Genomic DNA, 24,782 nt, shown 5'->3' on the forward strand with positions numbered 1-24,782 from the left:
TGCTTCAAGCAGGAAGTGCGGAGTTGGTCATTCAGACCTGAGGTCTTAACCATCTCCCTTCTCATGGGGACCAGGTGCCTAACCTGATCTCCACTTTCATGCTCCTCACCAAAGACCTTGCTGGAGACAGGATACTGTCACTTGGACTTCAGAGAGAGACCTAAGGGGCTAGTGGGACCACCTCCAAGCACCTGTGGGTTCCCCACAAGGACACTAGAGGAGACATGGGGTCCAGTTCTTCTGCCTTCTCAACAAGTCTCCCTTCTGAGTCCCACTGACCCAACTTCCCTGCACCAGGGGCTGGGTTGGGGAGGGGAGAGAAGAGTTAGACTCAGGAGGACACACGCTTCCCAGCCTCAGGAGAGGTGTTTATTGCAGGCACTGAGTGGTCCCTCTCTCCACAGACTCCTTTGCTATTTAACGGATGTCGTTCTGGGGAGATCTTTGCCATTGATCTGCGTTCTCGAAGTCAAGGCAAGGGCTGGAAAGCCACCCGCCTGTTCCACGACTCAGCAGTGACCTCTGTGCAAATCCTCCAGGAAGAGCAATACCTGATGGCATCAGACATGGCAGGAAAGGTAGGGGAACTCTTGACAATCTGTAGCCCCAGGAGCTTGTGGCCCCAGACCCTGTCACACCGAGGGGTTTTGTAGATAAGCCCCTCGTACCAGGACAGGAAGAAGTTATAGGCTCTCCAGTGGGGAGTTCCTTTACTGCCTTCATGACCTTGTCTGACTTGAAAGAACCTCTGGTCACATGATTTTGATGGCTTAGGAGTTAGAGGTGTAGATCTTCATAACACAAAGAGGCCACTGGAGACCAAACAAACTTTTTCCCACAGATTAAGCTGTGGGACCTGAGGACCACCAAGTGTATAAGGCAGTACGAAGGTCACGTGAATGAGTACGCCTACCTGCCCTTGCATGTACATGAGGAAGAAGGAATCGTGGTGGCAGGTGGGTACTCGGAGGACAGACTCCGTCTCATCAGCATCTCTCAGACCCCAGCGACTTAAACAACAGGAGAGGGAAATGAATCAAAAACAGAATTGCATAATGAGAACTGTGGACAGTGTCATAGGGAGACTAGAGGGGAAGTAGGGCTGGATGTTAGTAATCAGTGAACAGCCAGCATTTGGACAGTGCCTTTGTCGGTGGGCAAACATCATTGCAATGTGCAGGGAAGTGCAGCAAGACAGCAGCTGGAAGACCTGGGTTTGGAGGTACAAGTCCACTCCTTAGCATATTATCCCATCATGCATTGTTCTGTCTAAAAACTTGTTACCATCCTTTCTAGTAGTGCCTTTAACACCTTCCAGAATCTGTAGAATGGAAGCAGCTGTCTAGCTACCAAGTCTCCTTGAAAGGAGTTACAAGTTTATTATAGGTCATTACTGTTTCTGGGCCATAGACTATGATGGCACAAAGATCAGTGGGTTTAACGTGAGACAGTAGACCCTTGACTAATACTAAGGAATGTGGTTTCAGTCTTCAGGAATCCTCACATTTGCAAGTGTTCCTACGAGTACTTACTCCCCATAAAACTTACTGTGACTAAGCAGTATCACTTTTTAGGACTTTCTCAGACTTACTTTAGCTTCCTTTTTAAATCAATTTTCTATTAGTTTTCATCTCAAAAGATTTTTCTGTGTGCTGGGTAATAGGCAAGAACTGTTTTTTTGGGCTGAGGAGATAGCTCAGTCAGTAGAGTGCTTGTCTTGCAAGCACAAGACCCTGGGTTCAATCCCCCAGCACTGCAAAAAAACAAACAAACAAAAAAGAACTGTTTTTTTGTTTCATAGTACCAGGGATTAACCCAGGGGTGATCTACCTCAGCTTTTTTTTTTTTTAAATAGTATCTTGCTAAGTTGCCTAAGCTAGCCTCAAACTTGCAATCCTCCTGCCTCAGCCTCCTGAGTTAGAGGGATCATAGGCATGTGCCATGGTGCCCACCATGAGCTAAGCATTAGTGAGAAGCAGGTACAGGTAGGCCTCTAACTGCAATATAAACTGCATCCTGAGTTCATCCTTGACTGAGGTGGCATCTGTGGTCTTAAGAGACTTGAGTGGTTAGTATGAAACCCATGGCTGCCAAAGGCCCATTCTACTCCTCCTAATCTCCAGGAGATGTATCATGTCTTCACTGTCATAACCATGGTGTGTCACATTGCTTTAACTTGGATTATGAACGTGAATTGTTAAATTAGAAAAAACACAGGAAAAAGCTGTCATCTGGTTTGTCCCCAGGATGTAATGAAGTTGAGAGATCTTCCTGGCTAGCATTTCATAAAAAGGAAACCAGATTCCTATCAGAGACCAGGTGGGCTGGGCTCCCATTCAAACAGCCTTTTGACACCAAGAGAAGCAGAATCCCCACCCGAGAGGCAGGATGTCTGCCGAGCCACCTGTAGTCTCACAGCCAACCAGTGCAGCTTGTCACATTGAATACCTGCAACTAGTCATGGTTCTACAGCACCGTGGTGACTCATGATTTTGATTTGAAAAAGTATATATTAGCAGTAGAAATACATTCTATTAATGTGTTTGTGTTTGGGCTCACGTAAAATCACAAAATCACATTTGGTCCTGATAAATCTTGATGAACTGTGATTACATGTACGTCGACTTTTCCTTGCCTTCTCTTGCTAACCTGCAGTGTGTCTTCCTTCTCTCCTAGTGGGCCAGGACTGCTACACGAGAATCTGGAGCCTCCACGATGCCCACCTGCTCAGAACCATACCTTCCCCACACCCCACTTCCAAGGCTGACATCCCCAGTGTGGCCTTCTCTTCTCGGCTTGGAGGCTCCCGGGGAGCACCAGGGTTACTCATGGCCGTCAGGCAGGATCTTTACTGTTTCTCCTACGGCTAATTCTGTAGGGGCAGCCTGCAAGCCTGCAGAAATACTTGACTTAAAGGAGTAAAGAGTGCTTTATTTCCATTTCTGATGAGGGCTCCCTTTTTTCCCCCCTCTTTTTGCTCTTGCCCTATAATGAGGGCATTTCAAGTTTTGCTGTGTACACAGATTGCCTCCCTCTGGCTGGTAGGGGCAAGGGGCTGGGTGTTCCACATGGACACCAGGAAAGTTGTTGCAGCTCATTTGTGGGCTCACGGCTTGAAAGTCCTTTTCATAAAAGGTACTTACATCCTTTTCTTGTTGAAATTCTCCAAATAGTTAGTTCCCCTTCCTTATTTTAACAAAAAAGACTTTTTTCCTAAAGACTAAAGATGGGCAATACTAAATTAAAGCTGCTACTTTTATCAAAAGCCCTGTGGAGAAGCCTGGTGATGAGATTGGTGAATCTGGGTGGTTGGTACCTGGGTCCCAGGAAGGCCTAGGTGTCCTTGAAAATACCAGCAGGGTTAGAAAGGAAAAGGCAGATCATGTCTCCGAGTCTGTACAGAGCAGACAGACTTCAAGCTACTCAGTAGATCTCTGACATTCTCTTTTTGTTAGCAGTCATGCATTGGAAAGGAAGATGGATCTCATTAAATGCTAGTTTTAAATGTCCTTAACGTGCCTTTATTGAGATACCTTCCAGAATGTAGGGGATAGCAACTCCTGTCTCTGTTAACGACAATTTGATGTCAGATTCAAGGACCCAGAGTCAAAGAAAATTTTTTTTTACTTTATGATTTCAGAACTGCACTTTGTGAAATGCTTATACAGTGTTTGAAAAGCCTTTCTACCAACCAATAAAGTAGGAAGAACCATGGTGTGGCACGTTGCTTCTAATAATGACTTAAAATATCATGATGCTTGAGCTGCTGTAGCAGCAATTTAGCTTCAGTGAAGTCTCTACTCAGATCTTGGCTAAGAGAAAAAACAGCTGAGACCAGCTTAGTAGCTGTGCTGGAGAGTTTCCCACTGCCCTCAGGCCCACTTTGCCTTGCGCATGCGTGCCCCGGGAGACTGATCTCTGGACTCTGGGGATCCCTGAACCCCAGAGGCCAGGCAGGTCAGCCAGGGGGAAGAAGCAGAAGAGCACAGGGCAAGAGGACATTAAGGTGGGCTTATTCATTTCTGTCTCCCTTCTGTTGGGCTGTGGGCAGTTGTGACCAAAGACCACAGCTTTAATTGGGACACAGCTCTTTGGGTTCCACTAAGTTTGTCTCTGGCACTTTACAGTTGCTAGTCCTAGGTTGCTCCACCAAGTGAACTCTTCTATTATCCGCTTGAATATTCCATATACTTCCTGCCAGAACCCTAATACTATTTACAGAGAACCAAATCCAGAAAATGGGTGAGAATATCAGATTGGTTATGTAACAGTTGAACTAAAGGTTATATTTTTAGTGTCCACATTTTATAAGGAACTTATTCCTATTTGACTTTATCCTTACAACCCATAAAGGAGGCAGGGCAATAGTAATATAAAATTAGCATCATTTTACAGACAAACCAGGGTTCAGGCTAGTGGTGTAGCTCAATGGTAGATCATGTGCTTAAGATGCACAAGGCCCTGACTTCACTTGAATCGAAGCTGTTCCGATACCAAAGATCGTTCTCTTTAGAGATCATAATCTGAGTAAAGGCACACAAATCCCAAAAGTCCAGGGCAGCCAGAATTGAGGTGACTTATTGGCTAGGAAATCTATTTTGCCGCTTAGTTGTCTCTTCGGGACATTGAAGGGAGTAGACTAGGTATGGGGCCAGGGCCTTGGAGATTCAGGGTGGGATTAAAGGTGTCAGCATGATAAGGTAGCAGTTAAAAACGTGGTGGAGGGGCTGGGGAGATAGCTCAGTTGGTAGAGTGCTTGCCTTGTAAGCACAAGGCCCTGAGTTCGATCCCCAGCACCCAAAAAAAAAAACAAAAACGTGGTGGATGTTATCAGAGTCATCAGCCCTTTTTGTTGGTGGACTCCAAGCACTAAGACTTGTCTACTAACAGGAGAATGGCTCTGGTCATATGTAGTGCCCAAGTCTGATAGCTTTTCTTGTTTTTTGGTGCTGGGTTTCAACCCAGGGGTACTCAACCATTGACCCATATCCCTGGGCCCTTTTTTTATATTTTATTTAGAGACAGGGTCTCACTGGGTGGCTTAGAGCCTCACTTAGTTGTTGACACTGGCTTTCCAACTCCAGATTCTCCTGCCTCAGCCTCCAGAGCCACTGGGATTACAGGCATGTGCCACCATGCCAGTGTTGTGGTAGTTTCTTTTGTTGTTGTTTTTTGGTAGTTTCTTAAGTTTAAGAAAATAAAAATTTTAAAAGGCACCAGGTGTAATTTAATAAAGGTAGGGCTCAGATTATGTACACTGACTAAAACTGATTCCATTAATGACAAGGATGTACAAGCTGATTTTCTCTCCCTGAGTGATGGTAGTTCTTAAGCTGATAAAGCAAATATGGTTGCAAAGTTATCATCCAGAATTTAACATGTCAGAATTTAACAAGTGGAAGCTTAGCTCTTGTGGTATAGGCTATTGTCCTTGTCATGAAAACCTGCAGACAACAGAAAAGCAGATACCAAGCTAAGTCCACCTGACAACAGAAACCTTGGCTTTTCAACTCTACTCTTGTGGAAAAGACCCTGTCCTTACCTGGAAATGGAAGAGAATTCACAACCTGTAAGAGGAAGGAAAAGGGGAGAGGTTCACAGTGCCACGGCCACAGGCCTACCTGGAGCCAGATGACAAGACGACCCACTTGCCAGGCAGCACTGGGCCTCTGAACCTCTCTGAGCAAGTGTCCACTGTAAAACACCAAGGATTGCCTGCCTTTCACTGTGGTTGAAACTGTCAACCTCATAAAGCTCCCAGCAGTGCCTGTAATAGGCAACTAAATGCTGGTTCTCTTGGCTCTCCTGGCTTTTCCAATTCCCAAATAATTCAACCAGCCAAATTAAACCCAAGGGATGTGTGAACCTCCCAGCGGGTTCCTGCTCAGGCCACTTAGTTTAGCCACAAGCTGACACTTGTTACAGCTCTTGTTAGGTTCAACAACTACCTTCACCACCTATAAGCCAGAGCTATTATTTAAAACGCTTGTGGAGCAGTGGCATAAACCTAAGAAGGGCAGGGGGATGATCTGTGCTATCTGATATCAGGACAGTGCTTACTCCCAGGGGGAGGGGTGGACAGGAAGTCCCTGGAGTCCAGCCATGTTTTTTCATCTGGGTGCTGGTTGGTTTTGTGTTGAGTTGGAGAAAAATTAAGGTGAGCCAGTGTTTTCCCACCTTCGCTTTTAGCCTGCATTTACCTCATCAGCTTTAGGCTGGGATTATACTCATACAGACTAAAAAAAGGACCTCCTGTTTGGCACTGGTACCCTGCCTCTCCTCCATCAATTGGACTTGCAAAGAAAAGGACTACAGAAGATTTTTCTGTGATTTCTGTTAAAGAGCCTTACAAAGATGATAGGCTAGAAATGTCACTACCACATGGCTAGGCATTCAGTGCTCAGGGTCAGGGATGCTCCAGCTTGACAAGAGAACCACCAACCAGGTCTACTGGGGTCACCACCTTTCCCCTCTTCTCCCCAAACCACCCCTATCCTGTCCCACTCACCCCCAAAAAAGGGTGGAAGGAAAGGAGAAAAAAAAATGAAGCAAAGGACAGACATGGTGTCATTGGCCACCAAGAGTAGGGATATGGTGGATGTTCTGGCCCCAGATGGCAAACTGATGTGGGGCAATTTGTCTTATCTGCCAAGCGGGGGGTTGGGGGGACGGTCTGTTACTATGAGATTAAAAAAAAAAAAAAAAAAAACACTACGTGATAATGGTTCTGTGGTATTTGCTTATACTTTTTCTAGGAAAAAGCACTTTGTCAGAGTAATAAACTGAAGCACTTGCAGGCAGCATTACCATTCCAGACGTACGGCTCATGGGCTGACTTCTCTGCAAGTCACCAGATACTTTCCCATCAACTGGAAAAAAAGGGGGTGAGCAAGATTTACTGATGGAGTTAGAGGAAAGAGTCAGCACAGTCCGTGTTCAGCAGGAAGATTCCTTTATGATGGCAAATCTGATAATACACAGTTCAAGTAGGGCCTCAGTCACTGGGCCACAGGAGGCAGGAAGGCGCAGGTCTGAGACCAACTCACTCCAGGGCTCAAGTCACAGGATACTCAGGCCAGGAATGGCCACCCAGGCACCTCCCCAAAGCTCCACCCACCCGCCAGCTCAGTCAGGAGCTATGTTGCTTTAATTCTTTTTTGGCCACTGAAGATAAACTCCACCCTGATGACAGGATTTCTGCACAACAGTCTCTTTCCAGTCATGATAGATATGGATGTCCAAGCTCTGATGAGAAACATTCATTTGACTTCTCTTGCGTGGACCAAAGTGATAGAATTTTTCTTTTATGATCTGTTGAAATATTTATATATACTTTAAAAAACAACTAACAGTCCATTCTGTGCTCTGTTTCCCTGGAAGGTTTCTCATGATCACCCCTCCAATAACTAGAGGGGTTGTGTGTCTGGAAACAAAGAATTAAGACACTTTTAAGCAATAAAAATTCTAGTGGGATACTCAGAAGCAGATGATAAGCTCAAGGGGGAGGGAAGGAGGGTAGCAGGTGCTTTGATTTAGGAGCAAAGTTCGGCCTTTAGAAAAGCCTAGTGGAGACAGACGGAAGCATTAACAAGCAGGAAAGGCTGCTGGGGAAGGCCCAAGTCCTTTGGGAATCTCCCCAACTAAAAGGGACGTTACAGCACCTGCATTTTGACTTCTCAGGACTGAAGACCCAACCTCTGACCCTTCACACACTCCAGTGACCTGCACAGTAAGGTGGGTGGTCTCTGACTAAAACAGGCTTAATCCAAGAATTGGGATTCAGCTCCCTGAGGGTCCAGGCGGAATTCCCTTCAGGCTGCCTGAGTAGGCATGGGCATTCCTGGGAGGCCCACCACCCAGGCAGCCAAGGGGCCAGAAGGGAAAAGCCAGGAAAGGGAGGCTGCCAAGGCTTGGAGAGAAGCAGCAAAAGGTGACCAGCTTTGCAGTGGCTCTGGGCCTGGCTCGGCTTTGTGGGGAAGACCTGCTGCCACTGCCACCCCATCCCTGTGGTGGGAACAGAAGAGTAAGTCTACACAACCAACAGCAGCCTCAATACACTCCCAAGTTCCTTTCATATGTATATGTCTATATATATATATATATATTTATTTATTTATTCATTTATTATTTTTAACTGAAATAAATGCAACGGATTTGGGTTCATCCCCCTTTGCTGCGAGCTGCTCGGTCCCCTGCCCTGAGGGTTTTATGTGCCTTCGGGCCTGCCGCCAGGCTCACCCCCATGGAGGGAAAGTGGCCCAAGGATAAGGAGGGGAGAGGACACATACCACAACAGGTGACTGGGAGGAGGGCCTACCTCAATGCAAGTTTTGTTTCTAACCCTGAGAACCTAAGGAATTGTGAAGGACTCGGAAAGAGGGAACTGGGGTTAAAGGTCACCGGGCTTTTTATTGCAGTTGAAGCAGACTCGGACAGGATGGTCCCAGCCACGAGAGGGGACAGCCCGGCGGTCATGAGAGCACTCGTCGCAGAAGCCCTGTCCGCAGGCGCGGCAGTGGTGCTTGGAGAGCTTGATGCTGAACTCCTTGCGGCAGCTGTGGCAGTGCAGGATCTCATGGTCGGGCACCCAGTAGGCAGGCCTGGCCGCGTCCTTCACCAGGCCTGCAGAGGGAAGAAGGGTGATGGTCAGGACACAACAGCTCTGTATCCCAAGTCTCAACTGGCAAGAAGGCATCTTCAGATACTGACTTGTCATCCACCGCACACACGGTCTCCTATAGTGCTTTTATAAAATGCACATGCCTGGCCTCTACCCTGACCATCCAGATGAGAATCTTTGGGGCGGGGGCCCAGGCATTGATACTTATATATCTACTAAGCTCTCCAGGTGAACCTAAAGTATAGCTGCACCAAGACCCACCAGAGAACTAGAAAAAAGCCCCAACTCCAAAGCAAGACCTTCATCGAAGCCCTAATTCCACCCGGCACAACTCAACTGGTGGCTGCAGGAGTCACAGTGGTTACTTCACTTCTCAGGGGCTTACTCATCTAACAACCTCCTTCCAAGAGCTATTATGAGGATGACAAGAAACAACACGTCTCACACACTTGCCGGGTCTGTGCTCAGAGAATCTGGTAAGCAGAGGTAGCAGGCCGTCTGTGCCAAGGGCAGCCCCTGCTTCTCCCAGGTGACCCTGAGGGCAGATGCAACCTGAGCTTCAAGTCTGAGCTAATCCATCTAATCCCACACCCTTGAGTCAAAAGCTCTTCATCTGCTCATTTTGTAGGCCACAATGTTTAAGTCTGACCCAAGCTGTTTTCATAACTGCCCACCCAGGAGACTTTGGTCTTTACCCCACAGTGTGCCAAACAATCCCCAGGCCTGGCCAACCCTGCTGAAGTCCTCCACCCACTGGTAGATTTTCCCTCCTCTCCCTCCTCCCGCCCTACCTAAAAGTAGCTCTCACATCTGGATCTCAAATGCTAAATTAATAATAACTTGGCTACTGTAGTAAAGACAGTCACAAGTTCTTTAACAAGCCTTCCATCTTTGACACTCCTATCCCCTCCCCTGAATCCAGGCAGGCTTTGACGGGCTGACTGCAACAGAGTACAGAAGACGTACCAGGTGGCAGGCCCAGGCAGCTTCTATATCCTGAAACATTAGCTCTTAAACCTACAAGTCACTATTTAAGTCCAACTTCCATTGGACATACCACATGAAGAAGTCTTGGGGAGACACGGAGAGGGAGGGGCACTCTGCTGAGCAAAGCTTCCAATCCCCTTAAGGCCTCTGTGAGGCCAGCTTAGATCTTCAAGACTAGTCCAGCTGGGCATAATGGTGCACCCTGTAATTCCAGCAACTCTAGAGGCTGAGGCAGGGGTATTGTATGTTTGATGCCAGCCTCAGCAACTTAGGTGAAAACCTAGCTCAAAATAAAAATTAAAAAGGGCTGGAGGGGCTGGGGCTGTAGCTTAGTAGCAGAGCACTTGCCTAGCATGTGTGAGGCATTGGGTTCAAAATCTCAGCACCACATATAAATAAATGAATAAAGTAAAGGTCCATCAACATCTAAATGTATATATTAAATAAATAAATAAAACAAGCAACAACTGCAGGAAAAAAAATTTTTTTAACTAAGGGGGGGAAAAAAAGGGCTTGGAGATGTGGCTCAGTACCCCTGGATTCAATCCCCCAGCACCGTAAAAAAAAAAAAAAAAAGATGAGTCCAGCTGCCTCACTGAAATATCACATAGTAACTTTAGACAATGCTACCAGAAGCAGAATAATTACCCTTTTGTGACTTCTAGACCCAGAGTTGTAAAACAAAATGGCCACTGACAGGTCTTTACATTTCAAGGTAGTGTGTTAGGCAGCAAGAGAAATGTAAGAGGAAGGCCTCTAGGAACAAAGAGAAAACCACGAAGGGATGCTACAGAAGGAAGCAAATATAAAATTGTAATTGATTTCTTGATGCTCTACTCAATCTAGCCTTTCAAGCCTTTGACAAATCAATGACAACCCAGAGTACCCCACAAAAACGCTCATCCCACATCCTTTACACCCAAAGACAGACACTGCCAGGCCCACCTAGTGGTATGTCAATGGCTGTCACCACAGCTCCCAAGGTGTTCTGCACAGCCTCGCCCACCTTCCGAGCGATGAGTGTTCCACCTTCATCGTCTGCCTGTGCCTCAGTAACATCTGTGGGCAATGATAAAAAGATGTTGCCTTAGTCATCTACCAAATGGAAAACACAGGGCCCTAGCAGAGTTTTGAATTCACCTCCTTGGACCACAGTGATTGCAAATGTCTGGGTTGGGGGCCAGGTCAGCCCAGTCCCTGAAGTGGGATGATACCTGTTGTCATTTATCTCCAACCCTTGGAACTATTTCATAACTTCTCTTAAAGTAAGCCAGAGAGGTTCTGTGAGCATGACCTAGAACCTTCTCCAGGAAGAGGACTCAGTCGAAGCCATCTCTGATAAGCACTGCAGGCTTTGCAGGATTCAGCAGCTATGTGTGTATACCCCTTCCCTCAGAAGTACCTCTGTGGCTCAAGAGCTAGGCCTCCAGTAGGCCGGGGCAATCTGGTGTGTCAGCCAGGTTTGAACTCCATGCCCCCAGGAATGGCACTCACAGAACCCTGCTAACAAAGAGCCTAGGAGGACCAAGAAAGCAGCCCAGCAGTACAGCACTTGCCTAGCGCGCATGGGGCACTGAGTTCCATCCCCAGTACCAAACATGAAAAGAGCTTTAAGGATGACTGGTTGTGCTAGCAGATCAGCTGCTCTCAGAAGGGTGAAGTGATTTGGTAGCAAGAGTCCTGTCCCCAAAACCCAGTGGAAAGGAAGGAGGATGGTCCCCCTCCACCTTGCAGCTCCCAGGCCCCACATTACCTAACTGGACATTCCTGGAGTCGTAGCAGTTGTCACACACCCGCACGGGTGCAGGTCCCCAGCCTCGCTCGGGGACTGGCCGGGTCTTGGATGAACAGCTGTCACAGAAGCCCTCCCCACAGGCCCGGCAGTGGTGCTTGGTGTCATTGTCTTTAAAGGATGTCGCACACTTGTTGCAGCTCTGTTTCAATCCAAAACACAACAGAGAGGCAGGAATCTACAAGTCTGTCAGCTGACACAAGACTGGCAGGGCAGCAACTCAGGGAGGGAGGTTGTATCTCAGTCAGGACCCAAAATTTCTAGTAATAATAGTTATTTGAACGTGGAAAGGATGGGGAGTGTTTCCTGTCAGAAAGTAAACGAGCTGAAGCTCTAGGGTGCCCTAGAGATTTATGTATCAAGCCAAGATGACCCTCAAAGACCTTTAAAAGGCTCCTTTCTCCAGATTCTCTATGGCCTCAAACATCTGAGCAATATTAACTGGCTGTCACAGGTAAGAAAACTATAACCCACCACAAAGGAAAGACTTGCAGATATTGGGGAATGAAACTGACCAAATTATGTGTACATACAAATATCTAGCAACAAATCCCATTGTGAAGTATAATCATAATGCACCAATAAAAAAAATATTTGTGAAACAACACAAAAGGAAATCGGTGCCTCAAAGTTCCTACCCGTTCCAATACTCTTGGCAATAACTACTGGGAGGAAAACTCCTTCACTGAACCAGCTTAGCACTGGGCCAAGTGGCACATGAAAGACAGGCTGTTCCAGGGATGAAGGGGCATCCTGTCGCACCATACCAGGATCTGGGAGTTGGGCCTCCAGTAGGCAGGGGCAATCTGGTCTGTCAGCCAGGAAGTCACAGCTTTGGTGGGCCCAAGGCTTAGCTCAGACACTGACTGAGCCATGAAGTTCATTCCATCCAACAAGCGCTGGGCAGCATTGTTGTTGTCCTTCAGAAACCCATCAGTCTGGAATGAAAATGCAGGATGCCATCATGCTCTGAGTGAAGGAAGTGAAAGGAAGAAGGGACGGTCCCTGGTGCCAGCTCAGAACTACAAACTCCTTGGCAGGGAAGACTGGAGAATCTATGGCTTCTAGGCAATGCTGCACTCAAACAGCTCTGACTGCTCTTGTTGAAATGACTGAAAGACTCGCTGTGCAGCTGTTTAACTCAGGACTTATTTTAGCCACACAGTATAGGAGGCAACACTTTCTCCATGAACCCTCTAACCCCAGGCTCGGTTAGGAACCCTTCCTCTCTAACTCCTCTAATACCTAACCTACCTCTAGAAATCCCACTTCTGTGTAGTGCAATATCTATTATGCATCTGACTCCCTGCTAGTATCTAGCACAGTTCTTAGCACACTGTACTGTACAACCAATGTTGAAATAATGAATGAATGAATAGACACATAAAAAGCAATATATTCTCCTAATCCCAAAGACTATGAGAGAAGCAGCCTAAGAGTAAACTATTATACTATTGTTTTCCTGGAATAGAAACTATCTCACCATTTTACTTCCTCACTTTTAGGTAACATTAAATCCTTAGGACAGCATAGCCTTGATCACCAAGACCATTTGACCAAGGATGTGGGTTCCATAAAGAAAACTATACTACAATAACAAATTTCAGTGGGCCCAGAAATTGGGGAGGGGAGGAAAATAAGGAAATTCTCAGTTTCATGTAACTGTAGGATCCAGGAAAGCTCAAAGATAGATTGGCAGGTAGAAATGGGTTATAGTTTAGCTTTGGAATGTTCCCCAAAGGCCCACGTGCTGAAGATTGGTCCCCAGGTTGGTTTTATTGGAAGGTGGTGAAAACTTCAAGAGGTGGGGCCCAGTGTGAGGTCTTAGGTCATTGGGGGCATGACCTTGTGGGATGCTGGTTTCTTTCTCTTTGAATTCCTGTCCATGAGGTAAATGGGATTCTCTTATCACAATGTACTGTACCACCATAGGCCCAAAGCAACAGGGCCAAGTAGTCATGGACTGAAACTGAACCAAAGTAAAACTTTCTTCTTTATAAGTTGACTGTCTCAGGTATTTGCTATAGTTCTGGAAAACTGACTAATACAGACTACTAGTCAGTAGAAATTATATAGCAAGGGGGACAATAGAGTGAAATAATTCTTTGAGACAAAACCACGAAAACCACTTGACTTTTTTCCATGAAGGCAAAAGGTGTTGGATTTGTTGTGACTTATGAATAATTCCAAGTGTAAATAGTGACTTTTCATTTTTTTACTTTTCTTCTTTTTTTGGTAGGGAGGGAGACAGAATCTTACTATGTTGCCCAGGCTGACCATAACTCTTGGGCCCAAGTAATCTTCCCGAGTAGCTAGGAATATAGACACACACTACACCTAGATGTGAATAGTAATTTGATGCAGAATGGAAGTACTAAATCACTGCCTCCTACACAGGTCTGTTTTTACAAAACCTTAAATTCAACAGGAAATAAAAAAATAGTAATTAAAGGTCTGCAAAAATTCCACTTCCTAGAATATCCTTAAAGAAAATTTCCCAGAACAAAAATAAGACTTTCTTACATAAAGATGGTACTAAAACATTTTTGTTGCTGATAAAAAAAATAATAAAGAACATAAAGGTCCAAAAATAAGGAAACGGTGAATCCAATTACAGCCTTGGACAAAGTAAATCACAGCATGAGAAAAAGGCAGAAAAATGGGATTTAAATCACAATCATGCTGGGCATGGCAACACATGCCTATAGTCCTAGCTATGCTTAGGAGGCTGAGACAGGAAGATGGCTTGATTCTATGAGTCTCAGATCAGGATAGGCAACTCAGAAAGTTTCTATCTCTAAATAAGAGAATAAATAAACAAGCAAAAACATAATTAACTACATCTATAAAAACATCTGCATAAGGAAAATGAGAGAGAACATGAAAAAATGAAGCTCTGTTTGCCAAAGGAGAATGACAGATTAAATTTTAGCTTACTTCATTTAAAGTTGTGCTTCTACCATTTATGCAAGAAGAAATAAAAACGACGAAAAGGCTGAAACAGGAAAGGTTTCCAGATCTTGCCTTTCTACACCACCCATGTTTTGAAATTCATGGCTGACCTTCCTTCTAAATAAGCTCCACTTCTCCCCACACATGAATAACTGAGTGCAACAAGTGGAAGGAAGAAAAATCCATAGAACAGTTCTTACTCCAGGCCACACATGCACAATCTCTGTCCGCACCACCGTATCCACAGGATCTTGGTTCCCAAACCAGTACTGCCGGCTGCGATAGACCACGCCACAGTTAGGACATTCGATCACATACCTACAAGGGAGGCAAATAAAACGTTATCCACTCAGGCCCTTGTGAGACAAACACCAACAAACCTTTAGCTATGTTGTTTAAACTCACCCAGACCAGGCATATTTTGCGAGACCCATCCAGGGAGAATCGGTGGAGGCAGATGTTTTGGGCACTACGCTGACTTCCTTGCCTCTCTCATAGCAGGCCTGCAACATGGAGCACTCTGCCAGCTTATTCTAGATATACCAACCCCATGGTCTCTCTGATTCCCCATCCCCACAGATCATACTGGTTGAGGGTCACACACCCCACTTAGCACCTAAGTAGATTTGTTTCTCTAAAGAAGACAGTGCGCTGAGTGATAATGACATGTGTACCCAGCCCAGGTCTAAAACCTGGGCTCTACATTATACACTTGTCACAGGAGAAATCCATAAAAACTAATTTAGCTGGACACAGTGGCACACGCCTGTAATCCCAGTGACTTGGAAGGCTGAGACAGACAAGGAGGATCCCAAGTTCAAGGCCAGCCTCAGCAATGTAGTGAAACCCCATCTCAAATAAAAAACAAAAAGGGCTGGGATGTAGCTCAGTGGTTAAGCACCCCTGGGATCAATCCCTGATACCAAAAACCCCTAATTTCCTGAAAAGCACTTGGCTCTGAGGAATAATGAACAGTTAATGTACACAACTCTTACAGACAAGCTCAACAGAATGAGGGAGAAATTCACTTAAAAGTAATCATAATTGCTAGGCACAATGGCATAAGCTTGTAATCCCAGCAGCTCCAGAGGCTGAGGCAGGATGATGGTGAGTTCAAAGCCAGTCTCAGCAACTTAATGAGGTCCTAAGCAACTTGGTGAGATCCAATGTCAAAATAAAAACTAAAAAAGGCTGGGGATGTGGCTGAGTGGTAAGCACCCCAGAGTTCAATCCCTGGTACCTAAATAATAAATGATGAATGAATGAATGAATGAATGATCATAATTGTGGCAGGAGTCGTGATTCAGTGGTAGACTACTTGCCTACCATGCATTGAGGTACTGGGTTCAATACTCGGCAGCACATATAAGTAAACAAATAATAATAATAATAATAATAAAGGCCCTTCCACAACTAAAAAAATTTTTTAAAATAAAAAATAAATGACCATAATAAATAAATAAAATGACAGAGATATATTCTTTTGAGTACAACCAGGGAGAAGTTTCAAAGATATTCAATGTGAATACCAAACACTTCATGATGCAGCAGAGGGCAACCCCAAGACAATCTTTCCAAAAGGAAAAGGCACCCAGCAAGCCGGCTGCTGAAGCAAGGAAACACTCGGAAAACTCACCTTGCAGGTATAAACTCGGTTGTCATACTGGTGAGAATATCTACAGCGGCTCTTGGCTTCATGAGGAACTCCTTCTTTCCCATGATTCATGCTGTTCTTACATCCAACCCTGAGAGAAACCCCAAAACAGTCAATGAGACATCTAAAGGAGTCAGTGCCACTTATAGAGAAGAGTACAACCCTGAGCCAGGGACAGGGCTAAAAGCAGACCTTTGTTATAAATTAGACTCAGATGCTAAACAGAGGGCAGCTGACCCTGGAAACCCAGAGGCCCCTCTGTTACGCTTGTAGTCAACAGCATGACAGAGGTAGAACAAACATTACCCTTGTATGGGTAAAAAGAGTCTCTTCTTGCAAAATGGACCTGGTCCCTCAGCAGAAATGGAGGAGTCAGAAGACACCAATTTAACCAATGATGACACCGCATGGCTCTCAAGAAACTAAAAATCCAAAAAGGGTGAAATGAAAAGTTAAACCACAACAGACTGCCAAGATACAAAATGCAAGCCAACCCCCCAAAGTTGGCAATGCATTAAGGGGAGGCTTAGGCTGAACAAGAAAAACTTCCAAATGACAGTGAGCTCTGCCATCCTGACAAGGCAAAAACAGAGGTCAGGACTTTAGAATTTCGCTGAGATAAATGAGAAAATTCTGGAAATCCAGTGAGGCTCAGAATGGAAAAGTGATGATCCAACAGTGCTGAAGCCCCTCATGCTGGGCTCACAGGGAGATCTGAAAGGAAGGTAATACTGGCAACTAGCATTCCTTTTCCCTTCCCAAACTTAACTCTCCAAGATAATCCTTAGCTCTCTCTACCCTATACTATATAATTCAAGAGCCAAGACTTTTTATCCAGATCAGAGGTGGTTTAGAACTACAGTGGGTGGCCTACAGGGTTCAATGCCAAAAGGCCAATACAGAACTGGACTTATGTCTCTGCCTGTAGATAGGACAACATGGGCAGTGGTCCTGATATGATCAAAATATATGGTGACGAGAACTTGAGGAGTATCTACCGGACATGAAGTCTGCAATCTGATCTAGACACACTAGGTTTAATCTCCTGGGGTTGATCAGACAAGTCACCCAGACTGTGATTTAATAGCCATCAACAGCATCACCTAGAAGTTATTAAAATCACAAATTCTCAGGTCCTACCTCAGACCTACTGAATCAAACAGTGGGGAGAAGGGCCCAACAATCTGTTTTAACACACCCTTCAGGTTTTTCAGATACTTACTAAAACTTGAGGATCACTATTCTAATCCCTCAGTAACAAAGATGGGCCCATGGACCAGCCACCCAGGCATGACCCTGGACCTTGTTCCAGATGCAGAAGAACCTTGGGTCCCACCCAGAACTGTTGGTTCAGAAACACTATTTTAACAGCTTAAGGTGACAGATATGCAAGTTGAAGTTTGAGAAGCACTGCCCTAACTCAATGCTCTCAGCTTAAACTATACTTTTGAACCATCCAATGAGTCTTCTAAATATACCAATCCTGAGACTTTACCCCAGATCCAATAAATGAGAATCCCTGGAGGTGGGGCCCTATCCTCAATAATTTTTTTTTTTTGTGTGTGCTGCTGGGGATCGAACCCAGGGCCTTGTGCTTACAAGACAAGCACTCTACCAACTGAGCTATCTCCCCAGCCCTGTCCTCAATAATTTTGAAAGTTCCCTAGAAAATTCTAGTATGTTTTAAATTTGCCCTCATAATGAATAGGCTCAATATCTATCACAATGTTCTAAATTTGCCCTCATAATGATAAGCTCAATGCTTTGCACATGGTTTGGGCAGGAGGGGTACTCAAATATTAGTTTAATAAATAGCAACCTATGAATAAATTATTGAAAGCCCTGATTAAAGAAACAGAAAAGCACAAAACCCCAAATCTTCTGGCATAAAAACTGCCCAGGGTTGAGGATATAGCTCGGTTGGTAGAGTGCCTGCCTTGCATGCACAAGGCCCTGGGTTCAATCCCCAGCACCACAAAAAAAAAAAAAAAACCCAGTCCAAACCAGAAACCAGTCAACTTCACACCTACACCAGTTTGGAATCTTAAGAGGAACTTTCATAACTATGTACCCTTGAACCTCTCACTATCTCAAAGTGTGAATCATGAGCACCTGGAAACTTGTTGTAAGTGCACCATCTTGGGTCTCACCCTGGATGATTTTAATCAGAACCTCTCTCTAATTTAGGCAGAGCCTAGGTGAGTGGCACACACACTCAAGTCTGAAAGTTCTACTCTAATCCTCTAGTCCCAAGGTGGGGGTAGGGAGGGGCTCCCCTCACTTACCCACAGCTGAGGCACAAGGAGGAGCAGGTGAAGTACTCATCTGGAAAAAAGGAGCTGTGCGCCATTTGGTCATCAGGGATCTCACCGCTGAAACGGTCACTGAGTGCCTGCCAAGGAGGGAAGGTGACACATGAAGGCCTTCAGCAGAGAGCCTGTGCTTTGGTCCTTCCTCTCCCTGCTACCATATTTCTTAAAAGCACCGTGGTCAAGGAGGAAACACAGTAACTTCTCATTACCCTCAACCTTGACCCAACCTGTACCAGTCCTCAACATAGGAAACCTTGGAAAGAACCCATTTGTGATGGCCCATTGCCTAAGAAGTCAGAAGTATGCAAAGTTATGTTCTCTCCTAACCGCCTGGGAGGTTATAAATACCTCGCACACTCAGTGTTTTATTCAAGACCATCACAAACACTATCAACTTTAGGAACCTGAGAAAAACACTGAGGCTCAAGAGGTGAGACTCAAGAGAATGGCTCAGAAAGCCAAGAAATGAGTTGAAGTTCTGTGGCCTCTAACATAGTTCAAACCACAGGCGTCCACTTGGAGTTCACTAGGCCACAGAACTATCTCAATGTGGATAATAAAAACATCCCTGGCCAAGAAACAAGGAAGAATTATTATAGTGTTTTACAGTCATTTATCAACTCTACTCTCCTACCAGATGGCAAATGGCCAAAGTAAATGCCAAAAAGAAAGATAAAGTATTTGAAAGGCAAATAAAATTTTTATGTTGAAAGGTGGCATCCATTTTTAATCCTCTGTTGCCACTCATTACTTTATATTCAGAGTATTCTTCAAACTAATCACAGCAACGGGTTTTTCAGGCTTTAACAATTGTTCAGTGGATTCTGTTGAGAGTTTCTGTCAGTCCCCAAATCTGGGGACACCAGTCAAGGGAAGAGAAGGGAAAATAGCTGAAAACAAAAGGACAAGATGTTACTTCCTTTAGGGCAGAAGAAATTTTAAGATGAAATTTGGGAAAAGGGCAGATTAGGTATTAAACTCAAGCTAAGAAAAAGTCTCAATGAGAACTTTTTTTTTTTTTTTTTTGTGATGCTAGGGATTGAACCCAGGGCTTTGTGCATGCAAGACAGGCACTCTACCAACTGAGCTATATCCCCAGGCCCCGAGAACTTCTTATTTAAGGTTCCTTTTCAGCTGGGTCCAGTAGAACATACCTGTAATCCCAGTGACTCGTGAGGCTGAGGCAAGAAGACTGTAACTTCAAGACCATCCTCAGCAACTTAGCAAGACCCTATCTCAAAATAAAAAGGGCTGGGGATGTAGCTCAGTAGTACAGCACTCTGAATTCAATCCCCAGTACTACAAAAAATAAAAATAAGTTCATTTTCCTATTTTCAATGAAATAGGAAATGAAGTCTTAACACCAAGAGTTGCAAACTCAAGTGCCAACAAAGGTACATGATATCAATGCTGAGTCCAGTCAGGTTTAAGACAAGAGTAACGGCCCATGACTCACCCAAGGGCATTTAAACTTAGGTTCCACAAAGATAATGGGCAGGCCCGTAAAACATCACCTGCTAGTGATAACTGACCAAGTTGCAATCCTTGACTGAGACTAAGAAAAAAATGTTCTCCAAATAATAATGAATATTAAGTCCTATTCTCCTTGGGTATAATATTGTGAACAATAACTCAGTAAAAGCAAAGATTTTAAAAGAGAATGAATAAACTTGTGAATAATGAGAATAAATGAAAAGCAGGGCACACGGTATCACCTGCTATTCCATACATGGTTCTCTTCTCTCCTACTTGTAAATGTGACCCATCCTTCAGAGATTATTTTGGTCTTACCTCTTCCAATAAACCCTTCCCAACCACTGAAACCAATATTCCTCTTCCCTCTCTGAAGCCCCTAGGTTCTCAACACCTAAACTAGATATTAAGTAGACAGCAGTGCAAGGTATGGGTCTATTTTATTGTATTTTACCTTCCAAACCAGATCATAGCTGCTATGAAAGAAGTTCCTTACCTTTGTACCCTCCTCCAAATCCCAGCATTGGTCTCCACAGGTACTCAATTAGGACCTTTAGAATGATGTGGCCTAGACCAAGCCCCCACTCACAAACCAACTGCTGCTGTTCCTTCCTGGTCCCAGGCTTCATCCCATGCCACAGGTCCTTCCAACTTTAAGCTAACTACTCCCTAACTAGCCGAATTACTGATAACTTTTTTTTTTCCTTCTCCCAAATACTGGTGACTCTACCCAGGGTTTCAAGAATGCTAGGCAAGCACTCTGTCACTAAGCAACACTCCTAGCCTTTTTTATTTTTTAATCTTAATTTTATTTATTAAGTAAGTGATACTGGGGATTGAACCTAGGGGCACTGTGCGTTACATTTCCTGCCCTTTTTATTTTTTCTTTTGAGAAACAGGGTCTCACTAAATTGCCACAGTCTCAATCTCTCAAGTAGCTGGAATTATAAGCCCACAGCACCACACCCAGTACATTTTTAGGTATCTCAAGGCCTGGCATGAAACAATCCACAGCAGAATTTCCCATAGTACTCATGCCCTTAGAACTACCATCATTCTCTGCCCTAGACAAATTAACTGTTGGTTTATGTTGCCCAAGGCAACAGTAACCTCTTATGACATCAGAAAGAGAAGAGCTCTTAGACAAACCAGCCCTATCACTTCAGACACTGGTCACCCTCCCTCTCACATACTGGGTAAGAGCACAACTATGTCACTTCTTTCACAAGTCACACACTGATAATAGTGAATCAGACTCTGACAAGCCTCAGAAAGCCTTACAAGAATCAAAAAGTATTGAGACCATAACAGTAACTGGTAAAAGACACAAGGATAGGGAGAAACTGCCCACATTTTTCTATAATCTGATTTTTCTTTTCAATTTAGAATAACCTACCACCTGATCCAAGTATTTTGCCAGTTGAATGCCAAACCTGGGGCTGGGGATATAGCTCAGTAGAGTGCATGCATTAGAGCCTGGGTTCAATTCCCAGCACCTCGGGGGAAAAAAAGGTCCAAATCTCACATCATTCCATGGTTTCTTGGGCTCTCCCTGAGGTCCCAAAGCTGGAAGGGGAAGGCAGGGAAGGGCCTCTCCTGAGAGTGCCTGGAAAATATTTGAGGCAAGTCTAGAAAAGGTTGCCTGGAGACCAGATGATCTTGAACTTCAGTTGCCTTGGCAACAGTATGCCTCTTTCTATTGTACCTATAAAGGTTAACTCCAGTCATCAGGAGCTAGCAGTGAAATTCCTGATTCAAAATTGACATTTCTTCTATAATCAACAATGCCACCTGCAACAAACATCAACAATTTTATAAATACTTAAGAGATGCTTCCTGATCTGAGGGAATTGGAAAGTCGGAGTTTCTACATTTAGTGATCAGAGGCTAAAGAAGGTATTACATGAAACCTATAGGAATTCAACTTTAAAATGGTTCTCCCAGTTATTCAGAACGATATAAGTACTGACAACCACAGTTTACTCAATATTAATTTCCCTATTCAGTTGGGACCTGTGCATCTGTTTCCCTTAAATAGATTAGCCTGCTCAGTGAAGGTATGTTTTATAGGTATCTGGATTGGTGCTACTGTGGATCCTGAGCAAAGTAATAGGAAATAGCCCACCTAGAAAAAATGGTGCTGGGGCCTGGAGGCCACAAAGTGGTTCAATGATAGAAACAAGTGATCCTATCAGCAAGGAAACCATTCTCAGGCACATAAAGGGACCCAACATCTGGTATCAGTAGTGATCTGTGTTGTGAATACAAAATAAGAGAAGTTGAATGAATTATTTTGTTTTTCCTAGACAAGTATGAGTGGTATATGACAGCATTAACAAAGGAAAAAAATATACAATATATATGTGTGCATTTACAGGACACTGAAATTTTTTAGAAGCACATACAATAAACTACCAATAACAGTTATCTGCAGAGTGAAAACAGGACACAGGGAACAAGAAAAGTATTTAACTTCTGTATGGGCCCATTTATTTAGGAAGAAAAATGTATACATTACATACATATACTTATGTATGCATTATATAGCACTGAAAACTTCTAAATATATACTGAAAAGTAAAAGCAACGGTTACTCCCACCGAGTGAGGGTGGGTAGATGGGAAAGGAAAAGGGAAGAGGACTTCACTTGTGTTTCACTTTTTTGGGCAACTTGAACTGTTTATCACAAATACACACCGCTTTTATGATTTTTTTTCTCATAAGAATTGAACCCAAGGACACTCTAACTCTGAACTATACCCTCAGCCCATTTTTATTTTGAGACAAGTCTCAGTAAGTTACCCAAGCTGGCCTCAAACGTGTGATTCTCCTGTCTCAGCTTCCCAAGTTACTGGAATTATAGGCATGCACTACTGCACTCAGCTGCTTTTATAATTTTTAACAGGATATCTTTTTTTTAATTAAAGTAAACAAAACACTCAAATACAATATATAGGAATGCCCCTTCTAAAAGCAAGTGGCAATGGAAATCAAAAACTTTATTTTGGTTCCAGTGATTGAATCCAAAGGTACTTGGCCACTGAGTGACATCCCCAGTCCTTTTTATTTTTTGTTTTGAGACAGGGTCTCATTACATTGCTTATAGACTTGCTGAGGCTGGCTTCGAACCTGCAATCCTCCTGCTTCAGCCTCCTGAGCCACTGGGATTAAAGGCATACACCATCACACCCAGCACAAAAACTTTTGGGGTATGTAGCTCATTGGCAGATAACTTGTCTGGCATGTGCCAGGCATTAGGTTCAAACTCCAGCATGCACACACATACACACACACCTCTGACCTTAGAAGTGGATTAACGATTGAGACAGATTACAACACAGATTCAAAAGTTCTTGTGGGGCTGGGGTTGTGGCTCAGTGGTAGAGCACTTGGCCCACCATGTGTGAGGCACTGGGTTCAATTCTCAGTACCACATAAAAAAATAAATGAAGATATTGTGTGTCCATTTACAGTCAAAAATATTTTTTTAAAAAGTTCTTGGGACCAGGCACGGTGGCACATACCTATAATCCAGCAACTCAGGAGGCTGAGTCAAAATGATCACAAACTCAAAGTCAGCCTCAACAACTTGTCAAGGCCCTAAGCAACTTAGCAATATACCATCTCAAAATAAAAAATATAAGAACTGGGGATGTGGCTCAGTGGTTAAGTGTCCCTAGGTTCAATCCCCAATACCAAAAAAATTTTTTTAAATAAATAAATTATAGTTCTTGGAAGCCAGATAATCCAGTTCAAATTCTCCACCACATACTTGATAAGTTACCTCACATAAACTAATTAACCTGTGCCTCAGTATCCTTGTCTCAGAGTTGTATGAGAAGCAAAGGAATTAATAATATATATGAAGTACAGTGGTCTACAGGACATGGCATAGAGAAAGCACTCCATAAGGGCTGGTCAGCAGAAGTAGGAGCAGTTATTCATCCTAAGGAAACAAGCAGGATATGGAAAAATACCATTACATACATGGAAAATATAGCAGGAAAAAATGGAAACCACTGTTAATAAAAGGATAGAATTACTAAGGGTAAAAAATGATCCCTCCATGCAGATGAAAAAAGCATGAAGTTGTTTAAAAGTCATGTTTTCATACAGCATTTAATGACACAGAAATAACGCTAGGCTTCAATGTTCCATTAAAAAAGCATGACATATAACTACACATTCATACATCATGATCAAATTCTTTTCAAAATAAGTAGCAAAGAATCACCTAGTATTTGTGTGTTGTGCGTGTGTGGTGCTGAATACCAAAGGCCTCATGTGTACTACGCAAGCACCCTATCACAGACCTATGTCCCCAAACCCCAAAATTGTATAAATCATATTAAAACACATCCTAGTCTTCTCAAAGTGTTTATTCAGTGAGTTAATGAGAACTGAAAAGTAAAGAATATAAAGAGGGAAAGAGAAAAATGGAGATACAGGAAGCCAAGGAAGCATTGATAATTTTTCTGTTTATGTCCACCCTCACTCTTTTTTTTTTTTTTTTTTTTTAGTATTTTTTCTTGTTGTCGATGGACCTTTATTTAATTTATTTATATGTGGTGCTGAGAATCGAACCCAGGGCCTCACACATGCTAGGCAAGTGCTCTACCACTGAGCCACAACCCCAGTCCCCCACCCCCACTCTTATCTCCAAAAGGATGAATAGCTACTTCTAAAAATAAATATACCAGCATAAAAGAAAATAAAAAATTAGTGGAGAAGAACGGACATCTATTACTTTATACACTGCTATGAACTACAAAGACTTCAGTTAAGAGTCAATTTTAACAGCAATAAAACATTATTTGGTCAGTTTACCTAACAGACCTTGAAGGTAGCTTTTTCTATTAGTGATCATCAGAGAATCAATCACTTCAAACTTGAAGGTGGTTAGAAACAAAAAGGAAAAACAATCTTTTCAAGGATTCAGGTAAGTTACAAAAACTGTACAATTCCCCAGGGAGAACCCAAACGACACACCTA

General features: G+C 43.8%; 2 protein-coding genes across 3 annotated transcripts in view; one reads left to right on the forward strand and one right to left on the reverse strand.

Moving 5' to 3' along the window:
• Positions 1 to 6,651, forward strand: part of Dcaf4 (DDB1 and CUL4 associated factor 4) — a 28,285-nt gene extending 21,634 nt beyond the window's left edge. Inside the window, exons 12-14 of the mRNA XM_047541594.1 lie at positions 405 to 578; positions 842 to 956; positions 2,677 to 6,651. Of these exons, the coding sequence (XP_047397550.1) occupies positions 405 to 578; positions 842 to 956; positions 2,677 to 2,870 (483 nt within the window). The 3' untranslated portion in view covers positions 2,871 to 6,651. The remainder of the gene's footprint in view (positions 1 to 404; positions 579 to 841; positions 957 to 2,676) is intronic.
• A 260-nt stretch (positions 6,652 to 6,911) lies between these two features.
• The window catches only part of Zfyve1 (zinc finger FYVE-type containing 1), a 57,088-nt gene continuing 39,217 nt past the window's right edge, over positions 6,912 to 24,782 (reverse strand). For both annotated transcript variants that reach the window (XM_047541585.1, XM_047541584.1), the window contains exons 5-12: positions 18,291 to 18,397; positions 15,988 to 16,096; positions 14,757 to 14,854; positions 14,552 to 14,669; positions 12,167 to 12,337; positions 11,361 to 11,541; positions 10,553 to 10,666; positions 6,912 to 8,622 (exon numbers count right to left, since the gene is read on the reverse strand). In XM_047541585.1, coding sequence (XP_047397541.1) covers positions 8,390 to 8,622; positions 10,553 to 10,666; positions 11,361 to 11,541; positions 12,167 to 12,337; positions 14,552 to 14,669; positions 14,757 to 14,854; positions 15,988 to 16,096; positions 18,291 to 18,397 — 1,131 coding nt within the window. In that variant the 3' untranslated portion in view covers positions 6,912 to 8,389. The remainder of the gene's footprint in view (positions 8,623 to 10,552; positions 10,667 to 11,360; positions 11,542 to 12,166; positions 12,338 to 14,551; positions 14,670 to 14,756; positions 14,855 to 15,987; positions 16,097 to 18,290; positions 18,398 to 24,782) is intronic.

This window comes from Sciurus carolinensis, chromosome 2 (assembly GCF_902686445.1).
Source record: "Sciurus carolinensis chromosome 2, mSciCar1.2, whole genome shotgun sequence".
In the NCBI taxonomy this organism is placed as follows: Eukaryota; Metazoa; Chordata; class Mammalia; order Rodentia; family Sciuridae; genus Sciurus; species Sciurus carolinensis.